The sequence below is a fragment of the Acomys minous genome (assembly GCF_964271855.1).
Source record: "Acomys minous genome assembly, chromosome: 4".
Lineage (NCBI taxonomy): Eukaryota > Metazoa > Chordata > Mammalia > Rodentia > Muridae > Acomys > Acomys minous.
The window spans coordinates 24,933,179-24,960,127 of record NC_140486.1 but is presented as its reverse complement, the minus strand read 5'-3'; the positions used below and the strand labels follow the sequence as shown (position 1 = coordinate 24,960,127).

The 26,949-nt window shown below is 43.7% G+C and overlaps 2 protein-coding genes and 1 long non-coding RNA gene across 9 annotated transcripts in view; 1 reads left to right on the top strand and 2 right to left on the bottom strand.

Moving 5' to 3' along the window:
- Positions 1-4,417, bottom strand: LOC311596836. The gene is made up of 3 exons (XR_014779005.1): positions 4,365-4,417; positions 678-785; positions 1-392 (listed from the first exon to the last, which is right to left on the bottom strand). It is a non-coding gene; the product is annotated as an uncharacterized lncRNA (long non-coding RNA).
- Positions 4,344-24,120, top strand: NAPG (NSF attachment protein gamma). 2 transcript variants are annotated; one of them, XM_084780689.1, is made up of 12 exons: positions 4,344-4,417; positions 7,062-7,129; positions 9,197-9,281; positions 9,808-9,825; positions 10,391-10,421; positions 12,415-12,524; positions 12,609-12,675; positions 13,115-13,185; positions 16,469-16,547; positions 18,665-18,744; positions 19,325-19,454; positions 21,394-24,120. In XM_084780689.1, exons 5-12 carry the CDS (start codon positions 10,410-10,412, stop codon positions 21,535-21,537), a joined length of 693 nt encoding a protein of 230 aa, XP_084636815.1. In that variant the 5' UTR covers positions 4,344-4,417; positions 7,062-7,129; positions 9,197-9,281; positions 9,808-9,825; positions 10,391-10,409; the 3' UTR covers positions 21,538-24,120. The 2 variants fall into 2 exon arrangements, with proteins under 2 accessions (XP_084636815.1, XP_084636816.1); XM_084780690.1 differs by having other exon boundaries at positions 4,406-4,524.
- Positions 21,907-26,949, bottom strand: part of PIEZO2 (piezo type mechanosensitive ion channel component 2) — a 365,197-nt gene continuing 360,154 nt past the window's right edge. For all 6 annotated transcript variants that reach the window (XM_084780682.1, XM_084780685.1, XM_084780683.1 and 3 more), the window contains one exon: positions 21,907-26,782. In XM_084780682.1, coding sequence (XP_084636808.1) covers positions 26,530-26,782 — 253 coding nt within the window. In that variant the 3' untranslated portion in view covers positions 21,907-26,529. The remainder of the gene's footprint in view (positions 26,783-26,949) is intronic.

Genomic DNA, 26,949 nt, shown 5'->3' with positions numbered 1-26,949 from the left:
AGACGGGGAGTCAGAGCAGGTGTGGTAACTAGCCTGGGCCTTCGTCTCCTTCTAAAACCACGAACGGTATGAGGAGCACCCAACCATCATGACCTCACTTGACCTCAGTCACCTCCCTAGCCATCCCTCCAATTCATTAACATTAATTTGGGGAGAAGGTTTCTATCACTCAGGCTTCTGAGGTGCATAGTCCTAACGGTATGTGTCAGGCAGCTTTCTATGACTAATAGAACACCGTGGGAACTCCACTTTAAGAGAGGGTAGATTTCTTTGCACTCACAGGTCTGCGAGGGTTCAGTCTGCAATCAAGTAGCCCCTTTTCCTTTGGGCCTGTGGCAGCACACTGTGGTCTGACTACATGAAGGGGTGGGGAAGCCCATTCAACTCATAACCTGGAATGAAAAGGAAAGAGGATATGGAATCCCACTATTTTCTTGGGGGCGCACCCTTCCATAATGGCCAGCCCACTCACTAGTCTCCACCTCCTCCCCCACGCCCCCCACCCTGCCACCTCCTCTCGACATCACTGTTGTGAGGACCAAGCCTTCAGCACACAGGCCCTGGTGACACTACAGACCTAAACCACCAGTGACAATCTCCTCGGAATTACTCATCCCAGAGCTACGGTGAGTCAGAAGCCAAGGACAAAATATTGCGCAGCATTTCTATCTTCTTACCTCTTGCTTTGAGGTTGATAAAATAAGGCAGAGGCAAAGGTCACTTGGTCCCAGAGCCCAGGCCTCATGGAATCTTTAGTTAATACTTTCACCCTCTGGAGATGCCACCTAATGTAAGAAAGCATACAGCTGTTATGATGACAAAGTACCTGACGTAAACAATTTAAAAGACGTGGATTTATCTCAGCTCAGTTTCATGGGTAGATGTTAGAGCTGTTTGTTCAGGGTCCGTGGTGAGGAATGACATTACAGTGACAGGAGCACGTGGTGGAGTAGGAGGTTGTTAACTTCCGGGTAGCCAGGAAGCAGAGGGGGAACAAGTCAAGATGTAGCCCTTATTGACCCTACCTGAAAGACCCCCGAAGGGAGACCCTCACTCAAGCCTCGGGATGGCGCGCACCCAAAGACACACAAACAACCGTCTTGCTGTAAACACATGAGGCAGTTTATTGGCGGAGCTCCGGGTCGACCGACACGTATCTCACGCAGGAGACAGAGGGGTCGACCCAGAAGCCCAGGGGTTAGGGGTTTATATGGGCAAGGGTCGGGGGTGGGGGGGGGGAGTGGGAAGTTTTGGCGCGGCCACACACGATTGGTTGTTTCAAACATTTGAACATCAGCAAATTGCATAGGCAGATCTGGGGTAAGCTCAGACTTAATCACGTGGGAACAGTCCTTGGTTCCTGTCTTTCTTGGAACCCGAGGGTAGATGTTTATCTGAGCTAACAACACATCTGGTTAAACTCAAACCTGGAACATTGTGTGCGGGCCTCAAGGGGGGATTAAGCAGACACCATAAGATCGGATGAGGGGTCTTGGCTCATTACTCACTCGACCATGTCCGGTACCTGTTTCTCTCAGGAATTTGTCCTTGTGTATTCTCCCTATCTTTTATGGCCAGCTGGTCCCTGGAACACTCAGTAGGCCTTTGTCTCCTAGCTCCGCATTCTTTGTGACTTATCATCTGGGACCTTGGGCTAGCATACCTGTTGACCTGCACTTATGAGTTAGAGAGCTCTGCTGTTCTCGTTGCTTTAATGCTAATTAAAAATTTTCCCTTTCATACCCATCTCTTAAAGTTTCCAAATCCTCCCACAATAATGTCACCACCCATGGACATGAGGTTTCATGGAAGATAGTTCTTCACAACGATATATATTATATATGTAAGTTACATATACTATGTGCATATGCTGTATATATTTATATATGTATTTTTCAAACCGTACATAAGGATAGCTAATCAAACAAAGAAGGTATCTCATACATAGGTGGCAAGGCTACATAATCGAATGCAGAGGTGACTACAAGTGCAGGGGGTACTACAGACTAAAAAAGTAGAAAAACTAGAAAGCAGGAGACCTTAGTTACTTTTTATTGCTATGAAGAGACTGCATGATCAAGGCACCTTATAGAAGAAACCATTTTATTGGGGGCTTGATTAAAGCTTCTGAGTATTAGTTAGTCCATGATCATCATAATGGTGAGTGTGGCACCAGGCAGAAAGGCAAAGCCCTGAGAGCTACATTTTCACCCTCAGGCCTGGCCTAGGCTTTTGAAACCTCAATGCCCACCCCCAGTGATGCACTTTCTCCAACAAGGCCCCACCCCTTCAGCAATGAATGCCACAGCCCTTCAACAAGGCCACAGCCCTTCCCAACAAGGCCATCCGTCCTTCTACAGTGCCACGCCTTCTGATCTTTTCCAAACAGTTCCACTAACTGAGGAGTGGAGCTAAGCATTCAAACATATGAATCTATGGAGGCCATTCTTATCAAATCACAAGGCCTTAGGCCAGTTCGGCATTGTTGCTAGAGAAATTTCAATAAATGATGCCTGATTGGTAGGTAGTGAAAGGGAAAATTTTTTTTTCTCCTTTATTAATTTATTCTTGTTACATCTCAATGGTTATCCCATCCCTTGTATCCTCCCATTCTTCCCTCCGTCCCATTTTCCCCTTATTCCCTTCCCCTATGACTGTTCCTGAGGGGGATTACCTCCCCCTGTATATGCTCATAGGGTATCAAGTCTCTTCTTGGTAACCTGCTGTCCTTCCTCTGAGTGCCACCAGGTCTCCCCCTCCAGGGGACATGGTCAAAGGTGAGGCACCAGAGTATGTGAGAAAGTAATATCCCACTCTCCACTCTACTGTGGAGAGTATTCTGTCCATTGACTAGATCTGGGTAGGGGTTTAAGGTTTACCGCTTGTATTGTCCTTGGGAAAGGGAAAATTTTTAATTAGCATTAAAGCAACCAGAACAGCAGAGCTCTCTAACTCATAAGTGCAGGTCAACAGGTATGCTAGCCCAAGGTCCCAGATAGTAAGTCACAAAGAATGCAGAGCTAGGAGACAAAGGCCTATGAGTGTTTCAGGGACCGGCTGGCCATAAAAGATAGGGAGGATACACAAGGACAAATTCCTGAGAGAAACAGGTACCGGACATGGTCGAGTGAGTAATGAGCCAAGACCCCTCTGTCTCCTGCGTGAGATACATGTCGACCCGGAGCTCGGCCAATAAACTGCCTCATGTGTTTACAGCAAGACTGTTGTTTGTGTGTCTTTGGGTGCGAGCCATCCCGAGGCTTGAGTGAGGGTCTCCCTTCAGGGGTCTTTCAGTAGAAAGGTGAGGCTATTTGGAAAAGCTCTTCTGATTATTGTTGTTGTTATTGTTGTTTTAAACAGGAAGTAAAAGTCGGGCGTGGTGGCGCACGCCTTTAATCCCAGCACTCGGGAGGCCGAGGCAGGCGGATCGCTGTGAGTTCGAGGCCAGCCTGGACTACAAAGCGAGTCCAGGACAGCCAAGGCTACACAGAGAAACCCTGTCTCAAAATACAAAAACAAAAACAAAAAATAAATAAATAAAATAAAAAATTAAAAAAATAAACAGGAAGTAGAAGTTGGCAGACAAGCACAGGGAGTGTGTTGGAGTTTGAGGAGAAGGGTGTGAAGAGTTTCCCAAGTGAGTGGGGGCAGACATTTGAAGTAGGGTCTCTGCTCAGGGGCCCTACAAAAACTGCTTCAAGTTTACAGTCATTAGAATAAACATTGTTAGCAAGCTAGTTTGCTTCTTCCAGCCATGTGCACTCATTCAAAAGCAGGTCTACAAGCGATGGAATGTTACTTTGGTCTTTGGTTTTTGTTTGTTTGTTTGTTTGTTTGTTTGATTTTTTTCAGTGTGGGAGGGAAGATGGAGAAAGCGTCTAGGAGTATGTTTTCATGATTGATTGATACACAGCTAGAACTAGAAATCAAAGTCGGTAACAGGCGGTGTGCCAGCACTAGGAAGTGGAGGTAGGGAGAAACACAGTGAGGCCCTGCCTTATAAAACGAAAGAAGAAAATCATACAAAGTTGACTGATGAGCAAATCCTATTACTGATATAGTACAGAGAAACTAATACATTTGCAAGGCCAAATAGACAAAGGGGAGTAGGAAGAGTGTTTCTTATTTTCCAGGACCAGTCGAGACTAGTACTCGACAAACATTAGCTGAGACTTAAATATTTGTAGAGTGCGGTAACCAACGCCCCGGAAAGCAGTCACTCCAGTACCACCACACCTGAGCTAAAGCACCGGCAGACCAGCTTCGCATCACTGCGCATGCGCGAGGCCTGCTTCCACAGCCCCGCCCCTTTACCACGCGTTTCCGGGCCTCTTTGCCACAGGAAGTTTGAGCTCATCGCTTACCGTAGGCGTCTTTCCCGGCTTCCTCCGCGAGCGTTCCCACGCCGACGCTCCAGGTGTTTTGCTGGGCTTTAGGCAGAACCAGTCACCAGCAAGCGACCGAGGCAATGGCAGCTCAGAAGATTAACGAGGGGCTGGAGCATCTGGCCAAGGCAGAGAAGTAGTGCGTGGAGTGTCCGCCGAGCTGGTGACCCTCACCTCTCGGCCGTGCGCGCGGACTGATCAGGAGGGAGGGCGGTGTGCTGTCCTGGCCCCGGGTGGTGCCGTCCCTTGTGGGTCATTCCCCTGTAGTCGGCGGTGCGCCTGCGCCTCGGCATTTGCAGCAGATGCCCCAGTGACAGCCAAGTCGGCCCGGCGCCTGGTCCCCAGGGTTTGCGGCCGCTCTGCTCGTCTTTGAGTAGTTGCGGGCTCAGGGGTGGGCACCTTGTCTCCTCTTCATGATAGCTAGAAGTGACCCATGGATGAAATCGCCCGGTGGGGGTGGAGACCCCCTGCTAGGAAAAGGTCCTGGTGCCGAGCGGGAGTGTAGACTAATTCTGGAAACTCTCACCCTTAGGCACCCTATTTCCTGGGGGGCAAGGTCTAAGCGTTCTTAGACCTGTGGGTATTCTGCCGCCATCTGGTTCCAGGCACTGTAGGCGCCTAGCTGTGCTGGAAACTGCGAATTCTCCTTAATCCTTTGACACCAATATGACCCTCTCTCCTAATTTCGTGAATTCCAACACACATATTTAACGATTATTGACCCAAGACATTTCTTAGTACGCTCTTAGGGGAATCTTAACAACTTTTCAAATAGAAGGCCTCAGTTTACAAAAGAGGAACCAAGGCAGCCAGAAACTTCCTGGAGACCAGTGGAAGGTTGCTCAACTGCTCAGGGCCAGTTTTATGCAGTGGAAATCCACAAGTCCTGTCTGATAACACCACATTGCTTTCAGGCAGTGGCTAGGAAAGGCAGCCATTATTGCCGAGGGTGATCCCAAGAAACTCTTGAGCTGGTGGGAGCAAACGTAAAAGAACAGAGCATGCGCTCTCAGCCATAATAAAGTTGTGTTATGGGAGCTTCAGGATGAGATTAAGGCAACAAAGAGCCAGAATTCCTCAATGTAGCTGTGTGTGGAGCTGAGGGCTTGGCTCCTAGGCGGCTCCCTTGGGAGAAGGGTGGGACAGACCTGCTGTTAAGATAGACATGCCTGTGGCTCTGGTGGGGTATGTGTTGGATTCAGGCCTGAAGGGTGTTTAAAGTTGCTCCAGGTAGAAGAGCCAGTGGGTGGCAGGAAAAATAGGTCAGAAGTATAGAAGAGGCTGTCGGATTTTTCTCTATTTTCTGGAGGGGTGATATCGCCCATTATCATTTTCTTAAAGTTTTCTTTCAGGACAAAACCAGTTAAGGTCCGTAACAGGTTACCCACCAAACTGACATTAATAGGGCCTGCTTTTATTCTTGCTAATGGTGCTCAACTGCCTGGGGCTGATCTGCAGCTTTAAAAAGCTCTCTCCAGCATATTGATTGAGAACACCTTGTTTGGGGTGAGACGTCCACAGTCTCATCAGTATAGGGTATAATGGGTGCTTTGGTGAAAGGGCAAAGAGTTAGAGCTTTGTTTTGCGAGACATTTTCTCAATTTTCTTGATTGGACATTAAATGCAGTAGAAGGATTTTATTTTTCTGAGATGAAATTCTTCACAAACTTGAAAATCTTCTTACACATTTAAATCTTGTTAGAATATATACGTATATGTATGTATGTAAAATGTTAAATATACAAAATAAATGTTACAGGAAGAAGTAACTTCTGAGTTAGATTCTGGGTAGCTGAGACATGTGTCACGTAATGAAGAGAGTACTTCTGAGGGCCCTGTCTCTTAGCTCAGTAGCCCCTGGATTCACACAAAGTCAGCAGCGCTGTATGGAAGCAGGTTTTTTTTTATACTATAAAATGGTATTCAGCAATTCTAATGCACACACAAGTTTTGTACCTACTGAATCAGCTTGAACTGTAAGTTTGAAATTATTTTTTTACAAAAAATCACTGCAGAAAAGGCAAGAAAGACGAACACCACTGGGTATCTTTGGCTCTGGCCTCTCAGCCAGCGTCAGTCCTTGAGGACCGCTTCTCTTTGTTGTCCTAATCCATCACTTCTCTTCCTCCTGTTCAGTGGTGGCTGACTCCAAGCCTTTCATTTACTCCCTTCGGTTTTTGTTGTTGTTGTTTCGTGTGTGTGTGTGTGTGTGTGTGTGTGTGTGTGTGTTTATTTCTGTGACTGTTGTTCCCTTAGTCCCTGAAGTCTCCTCGGGGCTTGCTACCTCTGACCGTGGCATAGCAGATGCTCATGGCTCTCACTCGTAGTCTCTCAGCTGCAGAGGATGGTATACTTCCAGGTCCTCAAGCTTGTTCATGTACACTTAAACTGGCTTGTTAAGTCACAGAGAATTGCTGGTTTTGTAGTTCTGGGATGGGGTCATTGTACATTTCTAGCAAATTTCTATTTGCTAGATGATGCTGGTCTGGGGACTATGCATGTTCTCTTTGGATGGTATGTCGACATTTCCGATGAAGGCAAACTACATTTGTGATGGAGCGGGGCAGGAGGAAGTGAGGGTGCATTTATTTTCATAAGTCTAGATAGAGTTAAGAAGGTGAGGGACCTGTGCCTGATGCTATCTTTTTTAATAAGAATTGTCTTCTTTCATTCTAGCCTGAAAACAGGTTTTTTAAAATGGAAACCAGACTATGACAGTGCCGCTTCTGAATATGGAAAAGCAGGTATTTGTGACTGGAGTTCTGTTGCCGTTGTGCGTGTTGTTAACTTGATCTGACAACTTCGTCTTAGCATAATCATTTCAATGCTTCCTGTCAGACTTCACTAGTTAAAATGGAAAAGCAAAGCCGAACAACTGCACAGGGCTTTGCATGTTCCTGGACTTGTTCTTTCCAGATGTGCTGAGGCTGAGTGGCAGCTGCCCTGGGGCAGCATCAGCAGCCCAGCGTTAGCGCATTCATGGGTATTCGTAAGTGTTGCTTCTGACTTAGACCTTCTGCTCTGAGTCAAGAGTTTTCTCTAAGTTAATTTTTAAAAACTAGTCTCATTGAAGGGGATCTGCAAATCTTGTGTTTTCCACATTGATGCTTATGAGGTTCATTTTGAGATGCACTATTTAATGTTCACAAACAGTTTTAAGCTCTATGCACATTTTAGTAAATTCACCTTATATAAATATAAACTGTCTAAAGTAGGTAGCAAAGGGAATTTGTTAAAAGCTTAGTGTTTTATTAAGGAATGATATGAGATCTCTGGCCATCTGCTATCATTTTGAGTATGAAGTAATAAAATGTAATTTTGAGGCTGGTGAGGTGGCTCAGAGTGAAGGAGCTTGCTGCCAGGCCTGACAACATGAGTTTGATGCCCTGGATCCACATGGCAGATTTCCACAAGCTTCTCTGACCACACAGTAAAGATTTTCCATAGATTTGAAGTCCTTCAAGCATATTTGCATCTGTGACTGTTAGTGAGCCTGGCTTGGAGATCACCAAGAGCAAGCACTTTTCACCAAATTTTAGTTTCTGTTTATCTCCAAAGAAAATAAACCAGGTACCTTGAAGCTGCCACTGTTTCACACAGAGGGCTCATCCTATTGAAAAGGAGAGTAGAAGAGTCTTCAGCTTGTATTTAAATACTGAGCCAGCTTTGTTTCTTACATTATGCAAGTTGCTTGTATTTTATATTTAAAGATAAGTTTGTTTAAAGTTGAGCTTTATATGGATGTTAGGGTATACTTTATATAGTCTCTTTTAGAACCAAAAGTACATTTCTCAAGTTCCCTCTATGAAGGAAATTTAACAGCTTTACTTTATTCTTCCAGGGCCGTGTGCTGCTTTCAGTTGTAAATATTCTGAATTAAGTTTCCTATTAAAAAGTGTCCTTTGTTTATTTTCCCTAAGACTGTATGCAGAATTTAGCCACGTGATGGAATTTTATAAACAACTAGAGACAGGCTGGAATAGGAGTTGTTGCAGTGCTGTGTTTGTTTTCAACACTTCATTAGAGAGTTCTTCGAGAGTGTGGTTTTAAGAAATAATAGCTGAGAACATTTAAAAAAAAATCTAGAAGGGAGACTGAGTCAGGAGGTCAAGTCAGAGGTCAGTCTATGCTGTGTAGTTGAGTTCCAGCTAGTGGGGGTTCCAGGTACGGCGGAGAGCCTGCCTCAGAACAGCAGAGCAAGCAGTGTGCTTTTTACGCTTCCATCATCCACCTTAAGTGAGTTTCCAACATTTTAAATACTATCTTTCAGGGCTATCCACATGAGCACCCTTGTAAAACAGCCTGCAGTGTGAACACTGTTGTGAGCAGTGTACATAAATAAATAGTAAAGCATTGGCCTTCAAAAAATGACGTGGTCCTTAAAGACTGTGCCCAAAGGGAAGGTTTATTGCACAACTAATGTGTTGGGCAGCTTCAGTTTGTCAGTCACTCAGTGAGCGGATGAGAAGCAGCTGGAGGGCGAGGTGCTTTCTTGGGTGACTAGACACAACCCCACCCCCACCCGCTGCTCAGAGGTATGTGGGAGTAGGAGCTAGGAGCGCTTGGTGTTCAATGGAAGCTGCACCAACATTTGGTAAAATCAACAATTAAACCTTGACAGGCTTCTAAACGTGTTCTCAGAAAGATTGTGACTTGCTTTAGGTAAAAGTAACATTTCACACTTTTATAAACTCCCTATTTGAAATCAGTGTATTTCGTAATGTTTCACATACAAAGCTGATTTGAATAATGATTCATTTTAGAGCTATTAATGATGGAAATAGAAAGTCTATTTTTTTTTTCTGTTTCAGCTGTTGCTTTTAAAAATGCCAAACAATTTGAGCAAGCAAAGGATGCCTGTCTACGAGAAGCTGTTGCCCATGAAAATAACAGGGCGTATCTTTTTTAGCTTTAAAAAGAAATGGAACAGCTAGATTTTGACAACACTTTTTTCCTGTTATAAATTCAGTGTTTGAAGTAAAGTGCTTTTCAGTTAGGAAAGAGTGAAGTGTGTGTGTGTGTGTGTGTGTGTGTGTGTGTGTGTGTGTGTGTGTGTTGCATAAGCTGCTTGGGAAAAAAATTAAGTTAGTCTTCCTTGATATTTGAAGATTGGTAAGCATTCTAGAAAGAACTGTTCTTGGCTGTCATTTATAAACGTCCTTCTTATCTCTTGTGCACATTAGTCTTGATACTCCTGCACTTGATGCTGTTGATGTAAAGCAGTTAAAATGCTGCAGGGTCTCCTCAGTGTTTGCTTTGTAGGAGCCATCAGCAGCTCTGGATGTCACTGCTTTCCTCATAGGATTTATCCTTTCAAACCAGAGGAACCAGTGGCTTAGTTAACTGTCTTTGGAAAGTAGATCTCTGGAGACCATTGATTGCTTCTTTTTTCCTTAATGTTGGCATCGTTATATCCACTCAGTCTTTTTCATGCTGCCAAGTAAGTAATATTTTCATCCTTCTTATGTGTTTGCAGATGTTTTAAAAGTTGGTGTTTTGCTCTATGCTGAGAACTTTTGCTCAAGCTATGCTATTTTAATTAAAATAATTGTTTTCATTTGCTTTAGTCATCAGCTGAACTGATTTAAAAAGAAAGATTTTTAAATTCACAGCTGTATAATATTTTGCCTGTGAAAACACAGATGACCTGGAAATCACTTTTCTTCCTTTATTGGTGGTTGTTAAGTTCCTATGGGAGAGAAGTGAGCTTTCTCCTCTTGTGGAGCATGTTGATTTGTTTTAAAACTTAGACTTCGGTTTATCTTCTAACCTTTCTGAGACTGACTTAATTTTGCTAAGTAAAATCAAGTCAATGTTTGGTATCATTACCCTAAAAAGTAAATAAATAAAATAAAAAACGTGATGGCAGTGTGGCAGTGCAGGCCTGGAGTGACACGGTGTGCTTGAGGTCCCTTTTGTTGGTCACTTCCGTGTTTACCGTCTGCACCAGGTTTTCCCCTCCTACTTGACTGAGGTCTCATCAGAGAAACTGTATTCTCTTGCAGAGCTTATGAGCAAGCTGGCATGATGCTGAAGGTTAGTAATACTGTATCCAAACAGCTGCGGAGGGAGAGGGAATAAGCAGGCTGCAAGGTAGAGTTCACGTTACTGTGTGAGGCAAGAGGGGCTGAGGGCTGTGGGAGTGCACGTGACATCGCGGTGAGACGCCCTGCCCAGGGCGGCACTAACTGGACACACAGTGACAGTTAGGATTGCGTATGGAGTGCGGTGTGAGAGGAGCTGGCAAGAGCGAGGCTCTGGGCCATGCAGCAAGACAGGGCACTGCTGATGGGAGTGCCACAAGCTTTCCCCGCATTGAGAACTCGAGGTCAAATGGACGCAGTAAAAATCTACAATGATATATTTGTTTGTTTAAATTGCTTGTGGGTTATGGAAAGGAAAATTAGCTTTATAATTTTTTTGGTTTTATGAATATCAGGTTGGAGTCCAGAGAGTTACAACCTAGCTAATGCTGCTCTACCTTACTCCTTTTGAGTGGAATAATGGAATAATTTGACTGATAGGCCACATTTCTGTTTCTTATCCTGTTGTAATTATAGTGAGATGGGGGTGTGTGCACACTGCACACATGCATGGTGCTGCAGAGAAGCTCAGCCTTGGGTTTCATCAGGGGCTGTCAGTGCACTTTATTCTGGGAGACACAGTCTCTGGCCTTGTGCTCACTGATTGGCCTAGTTTGACCCTAGTTCCTGGTAGGCACCTGTCTCTACCTCCCCTAGGCTGAGATTACAAGCACACATAGGCTGGGCTTTTAGTTGCTGATTTTTAGACGTACTGTCTACTGCTGCGTGTGCCTGCTCTTCCCTCCCCGCTGCCATGCTAACGGTGTGCTGCCCATTTATTTAGTAAGTAGGCAGGGAGTTACGGCAAGAGTCGGTTGGTAGCTCTGCTGCATCTGTTCTCTTTCCGTGTATACTGTTCAAGCCCTTGCATTCTTTGATTGGACTTTTTGGTTTTTGTTTTCTTTCATTTCCTTCTTTTCTGCTAAGGATCAGGGCTATTTCATTCTATGTGACTAAACATAGCAACTCTATGTAGCGCCTTCCAGTCTTAAGCCTCAAATCCACACCTAAATAATGTTGTAAATGTTGTGTTGGCATTTGTAGCAGTGAGGCTGGCCGTTTATTGGAAATAATCTAACAGCTTCTCAGCTTAGTGAGGAACTGACCTTTGGGTTTGAGAGCTGACCTGAGAGGCCGCTGTGAGCCTCACTTGGATACACAGGAAGTCTGTTACCTGTAAGTGAGAGTCAGAGTCGCTGCACCGTCCCAGCCAGCACTGCAGCAATTTCCTTTTTCAGCTCTTTCGTTAAAATTGCTTTAGTTTTTGGCTTGGAAAATCTGGGCCCCCAAGATCCTGAGACTCACAAAGTGTTAGTGAGACACAAACTTGTTTCTGTTGATTCAGCTTAGATGAGAGCCTCGGGCTTGTCTTAACTCAGAGCCTCAGGGAGGAGCCAGGGTGAGGGAGACTGCCCAGGTGGACTGGGAGTGGGAATGGGCTGGGCCTGGAGGAGTGGCTCGCGTCGGGAGGCGGCATATCCTCCTACAGCCGCCGCTGGGCCCTGGCTTGTTACTGCAGCAGCGTGGTACTGAAGCCTGCTGTTAACTATAGCTTGTGGTGATTTTTTTTTTTAAAGGAAGCCATGAAACAACTTTTTGTGAAAGCATGTGATTTAGACAGATTTTTAAAAAAATTTTAAATTAGTCTCACAATTACAGTGTAACTGTGAAGTCACTTCAATGTGTTTGTTGCTGTTTAATATTTTTGACGGTATTATAAAAAGTGACATAAGCTGGATGTCCCCCAGTACTTGGGAGGCAAAGACAGGAGGATTGCTCTGAGTATGAGACTGGTCTGGTCTACATAGTGGTTTCCAAGTGGATTAATGTAAGACCCTGTCTCAAAAAATAATGTGTGTGCATAAAGTCACTGAATTTCTAATTGTTAAAGCTCCATTTCTTAAGTTGAGACATTTTCTGCCCTGTGCTGCGTTCTTTTCCTGAAGGAGATGCAGAAACTGCCCGAAGCCGTGCAGCTGATTGAGAAGGCCAGCATGATGTACCTGGAGAACGGCACCCCCGACACCGCAGCCATGGCCTTGGAGCGAGCCGGGAAGTGAGTGAGCCCAGCGCCGGGCGTGCACTGCTCCACAGCCAGCTTCTTAGTGCTCATACAAATTGTGTTCTCTGTCTGACCCAGGCTCATAGAGAGTGTAGATCCAGAGAAGGCTGTGCAGCTGTATCAGCAGACAGCAAATGTGTTCGAAGTAAGTTAGAATTTTATTATTTGTTTCTTTAATTACTCAGAATATTTCTGTCCACAATCATGGGAAAAGAAAAATGCAGTGGAGATTTTTAAAGTTTTTTCCATGTCCACAGCCCTTTTTAGAGCAGTGGTTCTCAACCTGTGGGAATCCCCTAAGTCCATCAGGAAACAGCCAGTTACATTACAGTTGATAACAGCAAGGTTACAGTTAGGAAGTAGCAGTGAACATAAAATAATCTTAATGGTGGGGGTCACCACAACATGAATAACTATATTAAAGGGCTGCAGCCTTGAGAAGGTTGAGAACCCCTGCTCTAGAGTTTAGTGAATGGGCTAGCAGTTTTTCTGCTACCATCGATGGCCATTGCTTTGTGCAGTTACTGTTGAGTGTTAAGAGGTCCACGTTAACTATGCTGACACCCCTTTTCTGATTCCTGCAGAATGAGGAACGCCTCCGGCAGGCAGTTGAACTACTAGGGAAAGCCTCCCGACTGCTAGTACGAGGTCGAAGGTATGGCTTTGAAAACTGCATGCCTATGGATCCATGTGTATTCTGAAGCTACATTTGGGACTTGTAAATAACCTTGGATGTAGCTTATTTGTCTACACCTGGACAACCAGTGGAAAAGATTATCATCTTCTAAAGAGTTGGCCCATGGTCTTAAAACCTCCTTTTCTATCGTATACTGTCAAAATGCACTGTGCTTTTGTTGCCTAACGGTAGTAGTTTGGCGGCATGGAAGAAGAGTTGTCTTGACCTGTCAGTGCACTAGTTTATGCTTTTCTCTTGGAATAAGTGACAAAGCATCCTAAATACCCATGAGTGTCAGCAGCTTTCAATGCCTGCACTATGTCACTAAATGAGATGTTTAGTGTGTGTATTTATACATACTTACATACATACATAATGTATATATACACACATTTCTTTCAATTTTTTCATACATATGTTTTGATTCTTTTCCTCTCCCCCAGTGACTCCTAGAATATCTCCATTGCCTTCACCACTCAACTTCATTTTTTTTTTCACTTATTCTTCCTTTCAAACAAAACCAAGCTAATACAGAAACAAAAAAAGCCAAAGACCAATAAGACAAAAAAAAAAAAAAATTGGAACGAAACAAAACTGCTCCTGTGCATGGCACGTGCTCTGGAGTGTAGCTGTAGGAGCCTGTGACACACCAGTGGAGAGCTGACTTCCCTTTACCAGTGGGTATCTGTCCCCTCTTAATACTGGGACCCTACCTGACTGGAAGTGGTGAAGGTCTGATAGGTGTTGCCACAGTCTGTGCAAGCGCATTTGTGTTCAGTGCTCGTGGGCCTGGAAGACACTGCTACATGCAGTCATCCACTTTTCCTGTGTGTACTTTTGATTACTTTACAAAAATCAAATGTCTGTAAGTGTGTGGACTTATACCTAGGTCCTCGATTTGATCCCATTAGTCATTATGTCTGCCTTTATGCCAATAACATGCTGTTTTTATTACAATAAATCTAGTACAGTTTGAGATTGGCCGTGGAGATACCTCCAGCAGTAGTTTTATTATTCAGGATTGTTTCAGCTATCCTGTGTTTCTTGTGCTTCTGTGTGAAGCTACAGATGGTTCTTTCAGTTTCTGGGAAGAATTGTGTTAGAATTTTGATAGGGATTTTATTGAATCTATAGGTTGCTTTTGGTAAGATGGCTGGTTTCATAATATTAATCTTATTGCTACATGAGCATGGAGCAGGTAGCGGCTTTCCCTCTTCTGGTGTCTTCAGTTTCTCTCTTCAATTTCTTAAGGTTTTTATTATACAAGTCTTTCTAGCTTGGTTATATTTAGCCCCAAGGTATTTGTGCATATATGTATATGTGTGAATATATTGTGAATGGTACTGTTCGCCTTATTTTTTGTTTAGTATACTCATCATTTGTATATAGGAAAGTGACTGATTTTGTGTGTTAGGAAGTATTTGTCTGCTTTTGACGTTTCCTAGTGAAGTTTTTAGGCTCTCTTATATACACAATCATATCATCTGCAAACAAACATACTTGACTTTTTCCTTTTCTTATTTGTATCCCCTTGGCTTGCTTCTGCCATTGTATTATTGTTGCGGCTAAGAATGCAAGCACTATATTAAGTAGGTATGGAGAGAGTGGACAGCCTTGGTTTGTTCCTGACTTTAGTAGACTTGCTTTGAGTTTCTTGCCATTTAGGTTGATGTTGTCTCTGGACTTGCTGTAAATTATCTTTATTGTGTTGAGTTATGTCCCTTGTGTCCCCACTCTCTCAGTGTTTATTGATTTCTGTTATTTTTTTGTTATGGTGCCCACAACACACACCCTTTGATTTACTGTTGGTATACTGGGTTATTTATTCCTTGTGTCCTCTTGGGTGTAGTTAACCTCTTCAGGCTGAAGTTTTCTTTGTAATGTCTTCTGTAGAGCTGTATTAGTAGATAGAAGTTTCTTAAATTTTGTCTTACCATGGAATCTTAGTCCTTTTTCATCAATTGTGACTGATGGTTTTGCTAGCTTCTCTCAGAGCTTGTAGAACACCTGTTCAGGTCCTTTTGGCTTATAGAGATTCTGTTGAAAAATCAGATGTTTTTCTTATAGGTTTACCTTCATATGTGACCCTCTCTTTTTCCATTGCAGCTTTTAATACCTTTTTAATTTTTGTTTTTTTGTTTTTTGAGACAGGGTTTCTCTGTGTAGCCTTGGCTGTCCTGGACTCACTTTGTAGACCAGGCTGGCCTTGAACTCACAGTGATCCACCTGTCTCTGCCTCCCAAGTGCTGGGATTAAAGGCGTGCGCCACCACGCCCGGCCAATACTTTTTTTTTGTTGTTTTTTGTTTTTGGTCCTGTACATTTAGTATTTTAATTATGTGTCCTGGAGAATTTGTCTTGATCTTGTCCTTTGGTGTTCTGTATCTTCATGTACTTTGATAGGTACCTCCTTCTTTAGGTTGAGGGGGTTTTCTTCTATGATTTTGTTGAAAATAATTTCTGTGCTTTTGACCTGAGTTTCTTCTTATTGTGGGTCACAACACTACTCCCCTTTCCCACTCTTGGCTTATATCAACCCCCAGGGCTAAACCCAGGCAGTTGTTCACACAGCCTCTGGCTCATTGAGGGGATTAAGGAAACGACTAAAGATGACAGATTCAGTCCTGGAATTAGGTGCCAGTGGAGCATTTGCGTTTCAGAATCTAATAAAATAGTACAGGGAGATGCGGATCCAGTTAGGGTTCAATGGAAGGAAAAGGGATGGGGGATGGAGTGTTTGGGGGAAGTGCGTGGTCATCCCTTTTCCATTTACTCTGCCATTAAGGGAATGTGAATGTGAGAGGATAGAAAGGATGGATGTTGAGATCAAGGCTACAGCAGGGTTGGTTTAGCATACTAGGACCCACCGAGCTATGGTGGAGCCTGAGAGGGTGAGGACGTGGCAGAGTAACGGAGTGGTCAGGGCACCTGGAAGTTCAGTCATGTGAAGGGGAGGAAGCCTGGGGTGATGCAGTCTAGCAATGTCTAGCAAATTTTACAGAGCCGTTTGTTGAGGTGGTTAGGAACACGTTAATGGGTGGTTTTTACCAAATGGAAATAGTCCGTTTGCCAAAGCCCTTCATTTCGTTTGCAGTGATGCGATGCCTCGGAGGGGAGTCAGGCATTTGAGAGAGAAGCCTGATGAGCAGGGCCAGTGGCGGCGCTGTTGTGGAGCTGCTGGGAATCCTACAGGGCAGGGAAGTGATGGCCTCTGCTGAAGGTTTCACAACTGCCCTGCTGACATTTCTTTCTTTTGTCTTTAGGTTTGATGAAGCTGCACTGTCTATTCAGAAAGAAAAGAATATTTATAAGGAAATTGAGAACTACCCAACCTGTTATAAGGTATTCCTTAAAAATGCCTGGTTTGGCTTCCCTTTAGATAATTTTACATATTGGTATACATATTTAAGCTAAGATTCTGTGGATATTTGTCTACTTTGATAAAATAGTAATTTATGTTCTTGTTTCTGGCCATGGCGCTCCTTACCTATCTTTCTTACAATAACACTACTCAGCATGATACAAAAGTATTTACCACAAACTCTGGGCAGTAAATAAAAATGGGTGGCTGTAGAGGGCACTGAATGCTTGGAGAAGCCACCAGGGGAGTGCATCCCTGTTTCTATTTTCTCTTGTCCATTGTCCTGAGAGATGCCCCTAGTCATGGCACTAGGCAAGAGACACTGCAACAAAACTCCAAAAGAGGCCTCCTCCCTGAAACTGGGGGAGCTGGGGACACATGCAAGTACGCACACACAGACACATCACACATACGTATGCAGGTGTACACAGACACACACACACGCCACGCACACAGACACACACATGGCTTAGGTTGAGCTCTTGTCATGGAGCTGCAGCTGATGGTGGCTCCCAGTAAGAGAGCAGGGACAAATCCCAGGGAGCAGAGCATGGGAGAAGGGAATCCCTACATGTGTGGCTGCTGCAAGTCCGCCGTGTGTGCCTGGGGGAGAGCCAAAGTCGGAGCGGGTGTTGTGAGAAGTGAAATAAGACTGGGACCCCATCCTGCCAATGAAAGTCTGGTGTATGGGGCAGCCCCAAAGATCACAATAAAGGGTTCAACTGAGGTCAGAACCACCACCCTCCAGAGCGAGCCTTAGTCTGCTGCCTGCACTTGAGATAGACTAGTGCTGTTCCTGAGAATGACAGCAGCATATGCAGTGTAACAATCCAGACATCTAGGGAGTGGTCCAGAATTACCATCAGCCGGAAAGCATAACAAAGGCAGTGTCCTGGATGCCAGAGTTGTCATTTCAAGTCGGAAGACCTCTAAGCAATTATTGTCACTGTGGTATCACATTAAGGTGAGGACAGTTGAAGTAAGTAGGAAAGAACTATGTTTAATGGAGAAAAGTGCTTTTATGGACCACTTGAAAATGTGGAGACATAGTACCTGAACGGAGAACCTGGTCACATTTTAAGACGATGTGTACTTGAGGCAGCTGATCACATTGTATCTGCAGTCAGATACAGTTGTTTGTGCTTGTTGCTCCCTCTCTCTCCCTCCTTTTTTCCCCTAGTCCTGGACCCCAGCCCTTAGGATGCTGCTCCCCACAGTGGGCAGATCTTCCCGTCTCAGCTAGCCTCATCAGGATAGTCCCTCAAGCATGGGCAGCCTGGGGAGTGCTGGGAAGCTTGCCTCCTGTGTGACTGAGTCCTCTCAGGTACAGTCAGTAGCTACCATCACAGCTAAGGCTCCGTGATACAGGAGATGGATCAGTGAGAGAATGCACAAGGTGATGTCAGTGCACTGTGGAGGCAGGCCTGGCAGCACATGTCTAATCCTAGTTCCGCTGAGGGAAGAGCATTATGAGCTGGGCTCCAGTTAGGCCCTGTCTCAAGAATCAAACAACATCACTGAAAGTAAAGTACTAAAACAGAAACAGCACTGACAAACTAGAACGCCTTAAGAAGAGCTGCACTCCCAGTAAGATGTTCTTTATGGTGTCCTTGTTCTTCACGCTAAGCAGTGTCAGTGTCGTCCCTGTTAGCCAGAGTTTTCGCTAGAGTCTAAACATTCCCTAGGATCTAAACATTCCAAGCTGTAACTGTAGTCACTGCTCATCTCTGTTTTTATTCCCTTCCAACATTAATTGAACATGGATATTTGGAAGAAATTCTGTAAAGTTGCCCTGGCTGCATTCTCAGGCTTTGAGGTAAAAAGGCTGTCCTCAGGCCAGCAATGCCAGTGTCAGCTGGGTCTGTCCAGAGCACTTGGGCTCAGGACTGTGCTGCTTCCATCTTCCCAAACCCCTGCGTGCTCCATGCACTATTTGTAGCTGACAAAGTATTCTAGTGTGTTTCTTCCCAGGTGTCCTATGGGAGTTACTGTGGAATATGTGTTTCTCATGTATGAGCCAGTGCTCTGAAAGTTAGATTCCAGTTGTTTTCAATACTCCATAGGATAAGTTTACATCCTAGTCTCTTTCTCGTTTCAGAAAACAATTGCTCAGGTCTTAGTTCATCTTCACAGAAATGATTATGTGGCTGCAGAGAGGTGTGTCAGGGAGAGCTACAGGTAAGCTTTGGCCGATTTCACTGAGCAGTGTTGACATTCCTGTTGATTGAATTGATTATCAGCACTACTTAGACAAATTGTGTTTTTAGCCACGACACTCTTCTACAGATCTTCCAAGAGATAAGACTGCTATTTTGGGGGGTTGTCTTTATTGTTGGGTCTTATTTTTTGTTTTCCTGCAGTGCTGGGGCTAGACCTCAAATTGTTTATGGAGCCCTGGCTCCAGCTCCCATGCAGGCTTTACCACTCAGCTTTACAGGCTGTTCTCTGAGGGGTGGCTGAATGATTTAGTTACTTTCTTATCTTTGCCTTTTAAATGACAACAACAAAGGAGAATTACTGAATGATATGTTGCAAATCAGATTGAGACGTTTCCTCGTGGGGTCAAGAACAAGTATTGGTAATTGGCTCCTGTGGGAGTGTCTTGTACGCTGTCGGGTTCCAGTGGCATTCTTGATCTCCCCACTGGTTGCAAGTAGCACCCCAGCACCACAATCAGAATGCCTGCAGCTCTTTGCTGGGGATGGTTATTGCTGGTGGAGGAGTCTTAGGAGCCGAAATGTGGTTTGTGCTTGTGTAGCATACCAGGCTTCAACGGGAGCGAAGACTGCGCTGCGCTTGAACAGCTCCTGGAGGGGTATGACCAGCAAGACCAAGATCAAGTGTCAGAGGTCTGCAACTCACCACTTTTCAAATACATGGACAATGACGTAAGTTGGCCTTTGGGGTTAAACTGTCTTCCTCTTGAAGTGATTTTCCCATGGATTTGAGATTTTCCTACCTCTATACTTGTATTTTCCACATCAGACTTTGCTCGTGAAGGAGCCAACCAATTCGGTTGAACTTTCTCACGTTTATGTGATGTGAGTTTCTACCATATGTGTTCATGCCCGCTTGCTTACTAGCTGTGTTGTCTTGTGCATATTACAAACTCAGCCTCATTTCTCACCTTCCCTTTCTTCTGTCTCTGTGTTTCTTGCTTTATCTGTATGCTGTGAGGCTCCTTACCTTTAAGAGGCCTGTCATGTATAGCTGCTGTAATTCTGTAGGCCTGTGTGAGACAGGCTGTTAGTCATCTTCAAGCCTCATCTGTAAAGTAGAAGGGATGAAGTTGTCTTTTGGATTGTTGTGAAGAACCCTGTGATCTTCGTGTGAGGAAAAAACTCACACGAGTGAGCCACAGTTGTGAGCCTTTCCTTCTCCATTTCCTTTTGTGCATTTAGAGTCCTGTCATACTGTCAAAAGAACTTAAGACCTTGAATGTTTTTATTCCAGGTAAACCTTTGGGATTTTTTGTGTGTTTGTTTTGTTGTTGTTGTTTTGGTTTTTCAAGACAAGGCTTTTCTGTATAGCCTTGGCTGTCCTGGGCTTGCTTTGCAGACCAGGCTGGCCTCAAACCCAGAGAGATCTACCTGTGTGTGCCTCCAAGCCTGGCTCTCCAGGTAAATTCTTATACACACTTTGTTTTCTCTTTTCTTTTTGAGACAACGTCTCACTGCAGTAATGCCTGGCCTTGAATGTATTCTTCCTGCCTCAGCCTCCAGAGTGCAAGGAGTACAGTGTGCAGCGCTCTCCCAGGCTTCTTACATGCTTTTGAAGATGTGTGTGTGTGTGTCCTAGTGGTGTATATATGGTATCTTACTCAGTGCTGTACTTCTCGTTTGGGGACAGAGTCTGACCCTGGAGCTCACCAATGGGGTTAGCTGGCCAGCAAGCGGGTCCTCCTGTCTCTGCCTTCCAATGATGGGATTATAGACTTTCATCACTACCTATGTGTTAAGGGGGTGCTGGGGTGGGGGCGCGGTTTCTGGTTATATAGTGGACATTGTATCAACTGAGCCCTGTCCAGCTCCACGCCCAGCTTTTTGAATGTGGGTTCTGGGGACCAAACTCGGTTCTTGTGCTTAGAAAGCAAAACCTGTGCTAGTTGAGTTTTCCTCCCTGCTCCAAAACTGATATATTAAAAAAAAAAATGTCCCCAGTTTACACTAGAATTTACTCAGTTGGTTTTTCCTTCATAACCACTGGAAGTGTTACTAATTGAGTATGACCTATTAGCTCCAGTTCCCATGTTACATGCATAATTGATACATCCACAGCTGTCAGCAGGTCACATCATGGTCTGACACCCGGCATTTCTCTGATGAGGTGGATGATTAGGCTCTAGTCTCTTAAAACTTTTATTTATTACTCTCTGCATGCCTGAAACGTGTGTGGGCACAGGTGCAAGAGCACACATGGGGAGGTCAGGACAACTTTGTAGAGTTGCTTTTCTTTCCATCCCTATATGGGTTCTGGGGATTGAACTCAGGCTGTCATACTAGTGTAGCAAACACTTACCCACTGAGCCATCTTGCTGGCCTTATGCGCATGCACTTCTCTCTCTCTAAAAGATGTATTTTGATTGTGTGTACATGAGTGTTTACCTGCATGCATTGTACCACATGGAAGTCAGAAGAGAGTGTGAGATCTGGAACTAAAGTTACAGATGGTTGGGAGTCACTTTATGGGTTTAGGACCCAAACTCAGATCCTCTGCAAAGAGCAGGCAAGTCTTTTTAACCACTCAGCCATCTCTCCACCCCCATCCTATTTATAGCTAACTGGATTCTAGTTTTCCGGCTCTCATAACATGTTTTGTTGTTGGCAGTATGCTAAGCTGGGCCTGAGCTTGGTGGTCCCAGGAGGAGGAATCAAGAAGAAATCACCAGCAACACCGCAGGCCAAGCCTGATGGTGCTGCCAGCACAGCTGCTGAGGAGGAAGAGGATGAGTACTCAGGAGGCCTGTGCTAGGGCCTGCCTGCAGAGATGAGCAGCCGGAAATCCTGACAAGCCATTTTCGTGGAATTAGGACTCACCTGTAGGTGTCTCTGCTTCACCAAGATTCTGAAGTTGAGTGTTACTCTATATGAAGTTCCATCTCCCCACGTCAGCCATTGTGTCCACTACCTGTGAAGCGGTTTTTCTTTTCCGTTGTAAGCAGAAAATACACTGTCATATTTTAATAATTGATCTTAAAATGTATAGGCCAAATTCCAGGCAAATTGTATCATAAGCAAAGCAGGAAATATGCATACTTACTCTTTTCTCTTGGGTTCTTGTAATTTATTCTAGGATAATTTCTAATGTATTTTATTTAATGTCATTTCTAAAAGTGATGGGTTTTTGTTTTTGTTTTTTTTTTTTTGGCAAAATAATAATTTCAAAACTTGTAGTTCTTTCCACCATCTTTCTGGGTTGTCACTTGGTGCCCATGCATGTTCTGGCAAGGTTCTCAAGACAGCATCAACGATGCCGAAAGAGAGGCAGACAGTGTCCTCAGCAGCTGGTACTCCAGAGCTGCCACCCAGTGTCTGAGCATGGTGATGGTGTGTGGCCACACCAGTGGTGTGGTGATGTGATCACTGATGATCAGAGAACTGGGAACTTTGTTGTCACCCTCACAGGCTGTGGAAATGAGTGTGGAGTGTCAGCCCCAGATTTGATGTGCTGCCTAAAGACCTATGAATGGCACAATCGTCTTTTCCCACCCTGTCAGTTTGGCCACATTGTACCAGTAGCCTCTGCTGGCATATGGATCATGAGGAAGCGGGACAAAAACACAAGAGGGACAATCCTGGGATTCTTTTTCTATGGGTAGAAAACATAAGAATAACAAAGTGCTTCAGTGGAGGGAGGGCTTGTGTCATTTTGAAAAGGAAAGTTATCCATCATTATATTAGATACATTCAAATTATTGAGTCTTCAGAGACAAGCTTGGAACAAAAGCTTTCTAATATTTAGCTCAATAGTTCTTACATGTGACTGCAAAACGTGGAAGGCAACGTATTAGTGGTGCTGTGGTATCTTCAGCCCTCTCTGGAGTATTGGTGTCTTTTTTTCTTAACAACAAAAAAAATGACTGTCCAAGCTTATTTGTCTCTTGACCAAATGAGACTAATTAAGACCATTTACATGTATCCAGAATGACAGGTAATGTTCCTGTCATTTAGTATGCATGCATTTCTTAACCTCCAAAGTAATTTGGAGTTCATAATTTAACATGAGTTGTGCTGTATATTACAAAAAGTAAAAAGTTACCAAAAAGGGAAAAAATTGGTCTTGAAAGACATACATTTAGAACTGGGTTGCCAGTCTTTTTCATACCTCGTAGAACTCCCATTATTAGTTCCTAAAAGTTAGTTTTGAAGCATTCCTTTTTCCCCTGTGTGGCTTAGACCCAGCTTGTAATTTGTGAACCAAGAGGTTGCAGGCAGCAGCAGGTGCACTGGCAGTGGTACTGACCAGAGTGGTTCTGTTACCACCCTTTACTGCTCTCTCTTTATACCATAACTTATTTGAATACAGGATGCCTAGTTTTGCTAGATTTCTAAAATCTAGGAAAAGCATCATTATGGTACTCATCCCAATGTTGTGGGAGGGCTTAAGGCGACTGGCATCCTCTGCCGGCTGTGCTTGAGAGGTGGATGTCACTGGACAGTCCTTTCGCAGATTGCAGGTCTGATACACAACACTAGTGCGGGTTTTATGCGGTCCCCCGAGTTCCCTGCATAGTTCTTTGGGTCACCAGCTTATTTTCTCTAATTGCATTGAGATCATGAATAAAACTGTATTTGGAATTTTTGTTTTAAAAGAACATTGCTATTTTAAAGACAGCGTCAATGTTGTATTTACCTTCAGATTTAGATCCAACCAGAAACATTGGTTCTTATTTGAGTGAATTAGCAGACTTTTAAAATAGATCTGGCAGTATTCAAATGCTACTTTAGACTGTTTATGGCCCAGATTATTCAATTAAACCTTGTAGGGGGTCAGTTCTGCTTGTATACACCATAAACAAACAATGATTGCATTGTGGAGCAGCACTGCTCTGGGTTAAACAAATTGTACACCTTCATCCACCTCCACTAGGAACCAGTGTGCAGGATTTAGAGTGCATTTTTTTTTTAAATGTCAGGGTGATTCTGTGTGGTGTCTCAGAAGGAGCATTTGTCCACACATACACATTTTATTTTTCTACTTGCATTAAGTCTTTGTTCCTGTGAGCTTAGTCAGAAGTGGAAAACTTAGTGTTTACAACAAGGAGAATTGTTTCCCAGAACTCTAGCCCCCTCCCTCCGAAAGTCAAAGTGCATGAATCTGCTCTGACTCATCTAGTGCTTAGTGCTGTTACATAATAAGTGACGTCAGTCAACAGAGCATATGTAATATATTGAATTTGTAAATATGCAGAGGATGGCATTTGTGTATGGAATCTGTGCATTATCATATTTTTCCAGCTTTTTGGTGAGTAAAATATTAATGTGCTGCTAATGGAATTAGATGATTACTTCTGAAGGAAGACAATTATGAAAATAAAACCCAAGATTATACAAATGTCGTTTTGTTTGTTGATTCGCTTCAAGGATACATCCTCTTGATTATTTACATTGTTTTAGTTATCTTTTATAAGGACAACACTATTTTCTCTGTCTTCAGCTGTGCTGTTTTGCTCTGTAGGAGCCAGATGCCTTTTTGGCAGTTCTTGTATGTTAATTCAGCCTTTAAAGCACCAGTCATTTGTGTCCTAGCATACTGCTGTAAGGGCTGCTGCCTGGGGAGGTCGAAGACTAATGAACATAGCATCCAAAAGGAAGATTCATCCAGGGTCAGATGAAGTAAACGGGAATGGTATCGTTCTGTAATTAGCCACAGGTAGAATGTAAGTTACTAATCAGGTTTCACCTACAGTTAATTAGACACTTGCTTCACAGTATTGTCCCTGACTCTTAGTGAAATTTGTTAATATAATTTTAATATTTAAATTTAGGATAAGTTGTAGCAAAATAATAATAACAATAATATCCCAGAGAGATTATTAGGCTCTGTGATTTTTGTGTTTTTTAGGATTCAGTTGTTAAAGCTGCTTTTTGATCACCAGAGCATTTGTAGTCCCATGAAATAAGTGGCTGAAAGATAATGAGGCCATTGTTCTCATGTGGCTAGTACCAGCAAAAGGCCCCAACTGACTTCAACTTGATGACTAAAGACATCATAATATCTTTAAAGAAAAAAAAATGAGGTAGCCATGGGTTTTAAAACTGGGAAGCATTCCCTTCTCTGACTGTGTATGTGTGTGTGTGTGTGTGTGTGTGTGTGTGTGTGTAACTGCCAGGACACCTTTTACATTGAAAGAACTTTCATAGATTCTTACGTTCCATGACTTGATTTTATGCTTGCAATGATTGATTATGTCTTCGGCTGAGGCATGTTGTAGAACCATTCAAGTCTCCTGAGGATACTGGATTTCATTTGTGCTTTGCTATTTAAAGGGTTCCATAGCAACTATCACTGTTCCTTTGCGAATTACTTTATTCCTTGCTGATACTGTCCATCCAGAGCATCTGTTTGACAAAGGACATTAAGAAGTGCTTTCTTATTTTAATTCATGGTGTGGTATATTGGAAACAGTCACTTTACACAAATAGAGCACTCTCAGGGTGACTTTGCATGATGTGCTTTATTTTAAGTCAGTCCTGAACCCAGAGTACACAGGAGTGGTTTCTGGCATGTTCTAGCCCATTCAATGGTTCTTCTCAGAAACTTATTTTAAATACTGAATGAAAGCTACATTCCAATCATAAATTTTCATGCTACATTGCTATTTCATGAAGAGGTTGTGTTTTCAATGATAATAATTTAAGAAAAGGCCATTTTTTTATTTCCCCAAGCTCAATATACATATTTCTTTCATAATTAGGAACTTAAAAAACCCGTCTTGGATGTAAAAATGTGAATTGGAATATGTAAACTCTTTATATGCCTGAAAAACAGCAAGGAAAATGTCATACATTGGAAAACCCACAGCTTAAATCATGGAACTGGGAGAAAAGCGTGTGAGAGAATGGAGAGAGGCAGAGAGGGTGAGGAGAGGCAGAAGAGCCCTGTGGCCTTAGTCACTGGAGTCACAAAGCCATGGTGTTCCCATCAGGCTGGGCTGACCACTGCTGTCACTGTCGTTCTGTTTCCGGTGCAACAGGAGCCATCCGAAGCAGAATGGTCACCTGGGTGGGGGGGAGTGACATTCTGGGAGTGGTAACCACCTGACCTCACAAGCAGGGGTCCATGTCCTTGCTTTGCTGAGTGTGTTTTCCTGAGAAGTCACTGGTGTTCAATAGAAAGATTTCCTACCAGTCTTCAGTTGAGATAAGGCAGTTAGAGTATCACTAATGGTATCTTTTTGCTTAGAATGAGGCTTGTCCTTCCACCGATGTCTTCTGGGTCCCAGGGGTCACCTCTTTTCCTCTGGAAACTCAGGCAGTGCTGCTGCCTCCTATTGCTGTTGCACAGCTGGAGTGTGCTGAGGGCTCACGGGGTGTCTGCTCAGCAGTTTCCCCAGTGACGAGAAGAGTTGTGTGGTGCACTTCGACCATGATGCCAGGAAAGGTGAGGTCCCTAGAGGGTAAGACAAAGGTGCCTTTCCCCTTTCTCCAAGGGAGGGGACCCTACAGGAACCTTTCACATAACTGATAAGAATGCAAGACACTGTTGACTGAAAAAAAAAAAACTCTAAAGCAAAGGAAGAGCCCTGATTTCAGAGAAGTCGGAGGAAGAAGAACTTCAACAGTGACTTCTTGTGTGAGGCAGCTTTCATGAACAAGAAAATCACCTTTCTTCAGCCACCTGTCATAAGAGAAATGGTTGCCACCAGACTACAAATGCTTAGCTCTTAGGAGAATATTGTGCTTTTTCTTAAAAAAAAAAAATTCAAATGTTAACTTTATTTGCAGTCCAGGTGTTAAGGTATCAATTTGTTTTTTCTCTAGTCCACTTGATCATGGTTTCTGGTGATCTGTACAGGAATATCAATTTGGCATAGAGATCTTCTTCCAGCTCCAGTTCACCTGTCTCCCGGACCAAAAATATATCTGTGCACAACTTCAAAATTCGATCCACATTTGGGAGCTCTTCAAACATGATAGAGTGAGAAATCCCACTGAAGAACTCACGAACAAATTTCCCAATTACAAGGACAACTGATGCATATAATCCCATGATACTGAAAGAGATAGCAAAGAAACGCCCCCCCCCAAACAATTAATATGGTTAGGAGCACATGTTGGCTATACTTTAAAAAAATACAGCACACTGGGTAGAAACACAGTTGCATTGCATGCTACTTTCAAAGTAGCTCTTTTCCCTTTAACAATCCTATCGTGAGGTCTA